At 51.1% G+C, this 6,503-nt stretch overlaps 1 protein-coding gene across 1 annotated transcript; it reads right to left on the bottom strand.

Annotated features, from left to right (window-relative positions):
• Window positions 1–1,260: 1,260 nt before the first annotated feature.
• On the bottom strand, window positions 1,261–3,035 carry LOC123161037 (F-box protein At5g07610). Its single transcript, XM_044578894.1, has 2 exons — window positions 2,857–3,035; window positions 1,261–2,784 (listed from the first exon to the last, which is right to left on the bottom strand). The coding sequence occupies exons 1-2, from the start codon at window positions 2,916–2,918 to the stop codon at window positions 1,569–1,571; spliced, it is 1,278 nt and encodes a 425-aa protein (XP_044434829.1). The 5' UTR covers window positions 2,919–3,035; the 3' UTR covers window positions 1,261–1,568.
• Between the last annotated feature and the right edge of the window lie 3,468 nt (window positions 3,036–6,503).

The following is a 6,503-nucleotide window of genomic DNA, read 5'->3' as shown; positions in this document are numbered from 1 at the left end:
TTGTGAAGGGCTAAAAGGAGCCTGGGATCATTTTTCGATCTCCCGAGTATAATGTTTCTAAAATGAGTAATATTGTCAACAGGATGGGACCATGGGCGTGTCGGTGATGGTGTGCCGTGCTCTAGGAGAAACCATTGCTCCGACTATCGCCAGAAACTACGGCCTTGCATGCTTCATCAAGGAACTTTCCCCCCTCTCCATCCTTCAGGGTCTTGTGATCCACGGGTAAAAACTCTCGAATAGGCTATCGGGATCGGGCAACTGCGGCGGCATCGATGTTGTTTTCTCCTGGATGTTGCTTGCCTTGGTGACCATGACGGGGCCTGCACATGAGACCATGAAGGTGATGACGCTGGTCGATCTGGTGACAGTAATTATACCCCAGTTACCATAACCAAAGCATTTTTCTCCACAATGACGCACAGGTTTTTGTCACTAGGTTATGTGCATTAAGCTCTGTCCGTTTTGTTGGCTTCACAGGGATTGTTTCACTAGAGTTAACAGGCCACACAAAAATGCATGCTGACCTGACGGCTGTTACCTAATTGAAGTTCGTCCACGAAAAACACGACCAATTTTCCTTGACTAGATGATGCTGAAAGTGTTCTTACAAATAAATCTACCTCAAAATCACCGAAAACAAATTGATTTAGCTCCTAAACACCAGTGTCATCCCCGATACAATTGTTACCAGTGCCGTCCTAACGACGGGAGCACCAGACAAAAGGATAGTTTCAGTTTGTTTTGGAGACTTGAAGCTGAAACCAGAGCCCACACAGAGCCTGAGCCTTGTTGTTTCAGTGCTATAGGACACAGAAAGTCAAAATTCAGAAACAGCTCTGCAAAGTAGCTGTACGTGCAACATTACAGGGATCGTACCTAGTATAACTAGAAGCATGAGTACAATAAAAGGCGCACGGCAGTGCTTATTCCAAACTCTTTTACGCTACCTAGCTGAACAATACCCACAAACAAAGACCACTTTTGTGATCCAAAAAAGAAAACCTCTAACAAAATAGTGAAAATTATGATCCAAGCACAGCGCGTTTGATGATGTCCTAAAAGGAAGTAGCATTGCAGCAAGGATTTTTCTTTTTCAAACCATTGGCAGGAAAGATAAGGAAAATGATTCGCGTCATCAGCAGAATTTCATACACCATATCGTTAGCAGACAAGTGGTCGTATACTAAATCACTGCGAATAAGAAATTCCGTGGCTGCAAATGCTGTAGAAGATAAAAGTTTAAGCCTCAGCATGATGTTCGAGAAAAGTTTTCCTGCATGATAACCACTGTCCATGTCTTACATAATGATCATAGTACCTTAACGCAAACACTACACGAGGTTAAGCAAATTTAGTGCAAATCTAGAAGTCGACTAAACCAGAGACCAGTACATACGGCAGAAAGTTTAGCGCAAATTTGGATAGCAGATCACAGAGAAATCAGTCAAATTCCCTCCATACTGAACCACCATTGCTCCAAATGAGAGCCAAATTCAAGCAGACATACCAAGCACGCTGCCCCATAGCATGTAGAATCAACTGCGATCAGAGATCCACTTCTTATATCAATTGTGCAATGATTGTGACTCTGTGTACAACGGCACATAAGGCAGAAATAGCGGCTTGGCACCTCCAAGATAGGAGATCACTTTGACCTGCCGATTATCCATATCATAGCACATTAATGTGACACCCCCCGCAATGAAGAAGAGCAAGTTGCATTCCGGATGAATCGCAATGAAATCAAAATCCACATCAAACCATAAATCTGTCCATCCACATATGTCTGAAGTTTTAATGCTATGCTTCAATTTCCATTCTTCGCTTTGATAGTTTTCCAGAACATAAACTGCCAATCGAATGCCAACACCATCTTCATCACTCTGAAAATTGGCAAAATGCAAGCAGCCCTGCGAGCGCTGAATAAAACCATGAGCCAGACCAAAATCATCAGCCTGACCACCAGGAACCGCAAATAACATCTGCTGAACAAAGCCATCAGCCAGACCAAAATCATCAACCTGACCGCCAGGTACCCTGAATTTCATCCATGTTTCTCCCTTTGTGTCCACCGCAACTACACAATCATGATATTCAAGGTCAAGGGCACGGAAAAACAGGAGACCATCGAGAAAGACTGTTGCGGAGGAGTGCCGACTAGCTCTGCTCCATCTCTTCTCCTTATAAATCCATTCTCCGGTTTCAGACGAATACACTGCCACTCCGCAAAGGTCGCTGTTCGGACTATAATTGTACTCGACTACCAGCTCAAACACATGGAAATGCGGCGACAGGGCCGGGTCGAAGCCGAGCGACGTGGTGGCCACCTGGCTGCTGTCCTTGCCGGAGTTGGGCAACACGACCCACTTCTTGGTGGCGGGATTGCACACGACGTAATGGAACGCGCCAACCCCGTCGGAGACGTGGTAACATCGGCAGAGGAGGAGGCCGTTGCAGGAGTCGAGCAGATCGACGGGCAGGTGGTGGTTGGGCAGGAAGGTGAGGGAGGCGCCGAACGGAGGGCGGCGGTCCCCTGAGAGGCTGGTGAAGCGGAAGGGCAGCTCCAGGAGCCGCTGCCCGGTGCTGCTGATGCCGCCGCCGTAGAAGAAGCCGGCCAGGGTTTGAGGGAGCCGTTTGCGGTGGTCGGGGTGGTGGATGAGGCCGAGCCAGTGCTTCGAGACGCACTTGCAGCGGCACAGCTCCTTGGCGGGGACGCGCGAGAGGATGTCCACCAGGATGTCGTCGATCAGCCTCCCGGCCGGCGGCCCGCCGGGGTGAGCCCTGCGGAAACACGGAGGTCAGGGGATCAGATAGGGAGGAGAAGGGGTTGGCGGTGGTTGCTGCCGAGCGTACCGGGCGCGAATCGAAGCGCGGCTTTGCTCTCGCGGGGGAGAGCGGTCTCCCGCGGCGGACATGGCGACGGGCGGAGGAAATCCGGCGGCGGCGGTGGCGGTGGCGGCGGCAAGATGCAGGGGATTAGGGGAGTTTTTTTTCTTTCTTTTATGGGAAGGGATAGGGGAGAGAGGACTTTATTTAGGGGTAGGGGCGAATGGGCCGTGGGTGCACCATTAAACGGGCTAACTGTATCGCACATCTCCTATGGGCTTAGCGAATGGACCGTTGGTATGGGTACCCGTGGATATCCTCCTACCTGAAAACAACCCCTCCTGTTAGGGTTTCCTTTTTCTCTCGGTGGCGGCGATCCACCGCACCACCGTAGAGACTTCGTCTCCCCTCTCCTATCCTCCACGCCGGCGCTGATCGGGGCCTGGGGTCCCGTCATCGGTGGGGGGAAGGGATAGGTAGGGATCATATCGCCCGCGGAACAAAACCTCGGGCAAGGCAATATGGAAGACACCGCACCGGGATCAGGAAGCGGCATGACTGATCTGGAAGCAATGATGGATGAACTAGGGTTGAAGGAAGATGATCTCCAGGACGTGGTGATCGAGGATGATGAGCTACCGGAGGAGGCGACCCGGTGGATGGCCATTGCGAGGGTTCACACCGAGAAGACTTATAGTCAGTATTGGTTTTACAGGAACATGAGGGTCGCCTGGGACTTGGCAAAGGAAGTGAAGATCAGGCCGCTTGAAGATAACCTATATACGTTGCAGTTTGGATGCTTGGGCGACTGGGAACGGGTGATGGAGGAAGGACCCTGGAGTTTCAGGGGAAAAGCGGTGGTTTTGGCGCAGTATGACGGCTACACAATACCGTCGACTATTGAACTCAACAAGATCGATATGTGGATTCAGATCCATGATTTCCCGGATGGTTTCTTCCCAAAGATCAAAGCTCTGTCTGCAACGGTGGGAGAATTCATCTACGCTGATCCAAGATCTCAAGATTTTGAAGGTAACTTTGCACGTGTTCGTGTGAAGATAGATGTCACCAAGCCCCTCAAGAACGCCGTCTCTCTGGTGGTGAAGAAGAAGGACACTATGCACAGGGAGATTTTCCGAGTAAAGTATGAACGGCTCCCCGACTGGTGTGCCGTGTGCGGATACATTGGTCACCTCTTTAAAGAGTGTGACGATGGAGTGCATCATCCAAAGGCTCTGGTGTTTAAAGATCTGAAAGCCTCATGGTTCAAAGGACCGGGGAGTGGCCCAGGAGAAGGACGAGGCCCGGCCGAGGGCAGTGGAGCAAGAGGTGGACACGGAGGAGGCCGCGGTGGTCGTGCAGGGAGAGGGCGTGGCCGAGGATCTGACCTTGACACTTCTGCACCCAAGGAGAAAGAGGCAACAACTGAGGCGGACGTGGCCATGTAGGGAGATAGAAACAGGAAGAGGGGGGCTGGCGAGGTAGACCAAAATGCACTAATGCTGCTGCCAGCCCCTTCTGATGACTCCAACACTAAGTTATCGCCAGCCACTGAAATCCCACCGAGCCCTTCGTCAAAGCAGGAATCGAAAATTAAGGAACAAGACCAACATGATGACCGGCGAGAAAACTAATGGAAAGAACACAACTCTACTAAAGAACAATGATGCGCGTTTGGCGGGCCTCCAAGGGGGGTCGCGCCTGGCGCAATGAGTCTCGTCTGCTGGAACTGCCGTGGGGCTGGCAAACCCGCGACAGTTCGAGAGCTTTGTGATCTAACGAAGCAATATGCCCCCTCTGTACTTTGCATCCTTGATACGCAAATAGAGGGAACTAGAGTTGAGAATATGGTCGGTTCTTTAGGTTTTAATAAGAGCTTTGCTGTTAGTAGCTCGGGGAGAAGTGGTGGTCTAGGAATTTTTTGGAATGAAGAAATAAAGCTTGAGATTGTTGGTTATTCGCAGTACCATATTGATGCACTTATTGATGATCTTGTAGATGTGAAAATAAGGGTAACCTTTGTCTATGGGGAAGCTCAGCTCAATGAAAGACACAAAACATGGGACACGCTAAGAGGAATCATAGGCACCAATGATACACCTTGGCTAGTCTTGGGTGTCGTGGTTCTAAGTCTGACAGTAGAATGGGGGGTAGGTATGGAGAGGCAAGATCCTAGCTATGGAGTAGTTGTACACACGAGTGTTTGGCGAGTTCAGGCCCTTCTCGGAGGAAGTAACAGCCCTACGTCTCGGAGCCCGGAGGCGGTCGACTGATCTCTGTGTATATGAATTACAGGGGTGCGAACCCTTCTACCAGTGGAGGGGGGTGGCTTATATAGAGGACGCCAAGACCCCAGCCAGCCCATGTTAGCAGAGGGTTAAAGTACATTAAGGTCTGGCGTTACTGGTAACGCTCTACATAAAGTGCCATCATGACCATTAAGACTACTTAATTACAGACCGTTTGGATGCAGAGTAGATCCTGAACTTCTGATGGTCGAGTGAGTCTTCATGGTCGAGTGTCTTCTAGCCGGTCGAGTGGAGCCTCTCTTGGTCGACTGGAAGGTAGCTTCGTCTAAGGATGTCCTTGGGCATGGTATCCTGGATAAATCCATGACCCTACCCTAGGTACATAACATCATCATTAGCCCCCGAATGGATCGAGGTTCGAGTGAGGAAGGAGTTGATGATTTTCTCCGACTCATTTTCCATGTTTTGATTGTGTCGTATCTTGGATCGGCGATCTTCTTTTCGACGTTGGCGTCAACTTTTACTTCAGTCGCCTTGATCCATTCTTATCTTCTGTCGAGTGAACTTTTGAACTTTGGTGAACTTCCGAGCGACGGATCGCGGGAAGGATATCGTCTGACAGATTGATCTGCTGTTAACGGATTTTGCGGGATCCGAAATTTGGGAAGCGCGCGAAGCGGGGCGATCCGCGGCAATCGGGCGGGATAAGGCATGGATGCCTCGATTTCCGCGCCGCCTTTTTCGCCACGTATCGTGCATGCGCGACTGTTTCGGGATGTGACAGGTCTGCTCGGACCCACTCGTCAGCCACTCGGAAGTGCCCTTATATAAAGCGTTGGGGAGGAGTTTTTTGAACAGTGCCTCCCCATTCTCCTCTCTTCCCTCTCTGCCTCCGCCCATAGCGCCTGCTCCCAGCTCCGCCTTATCCACCTCTCGAGTGCTTCGCCGGCGATAATGGTGAAGGAGAAGACGGCGGCTCTAGAGCGCGCAAAGAAGGCGACGGCTACGGGGCAAGCGAAGGGGAGACCGTCTAGTCGGGGCGGATCTTCGTCGAGGTCCCGCCTGCCGAAGGGTTGGGTCCAAGGGGACTGGATCCACTCGACCATCACTGAGAAGGACCTCAACAACCTGGCCAATGAGGGACTGATCCCCCACGGGTCAGCGAGGCTCCCGGGGTCCGAGTGTCAACCGCAACCGCAGGAGGGTGAGTGCGTTCTCTTAGCCACTCACATAGATCGTGGTTTCTCTCTGCCGCCGAGTGTTTTCTTCCGAGGGTTTCTGAATTTCTTTGGGGCGCAACTCCATCATTTCAATCCCAATTCCATCGCCTATCTTGCTGCCTTTGTGTCCATGTGCGAGACTTCCTAGGTTGTCGACCGCACTGGGGTCTCTTCAAGTACATATCCACCTGCCGCTCGTAGACAG

Source organism: Triticum aestivum, chromosome 7B, assembly GCF_018294505.1.
Source record: "Triticum aestivum cultivar Chinese Spring chromosome 7B, IWGSC CS RefSeq v2.1, whole genome shotgun sequence".
NCBI lineage: Eukaryota > Viridiplantae > Streptophyta > Magnoliopsida > Poales > Poaceae > Triticum > Triticum aestivum.
Note: the sequence above shows the minus strand (reverse complement) of the source record. Positions and strands in the feature narration are given on the sequence as shown.

Coding starts and splice junctions, on each gene's coding strand:
- LOC123161037 (XM_044578894.1), bottom strand. CDS start 2,918: ATGTCCGCCGCGGGAGACCGCTCTCCCCCGCGAGAGCAAAGCCGCGCT. Junction 2,785..2,856: donor CGCGCTTCGATTCGCGCCCG/GTACGCTCGGCA, acceptor GTGTTTCCGCAG/GGCTCACCCCGGCGGGCCGC.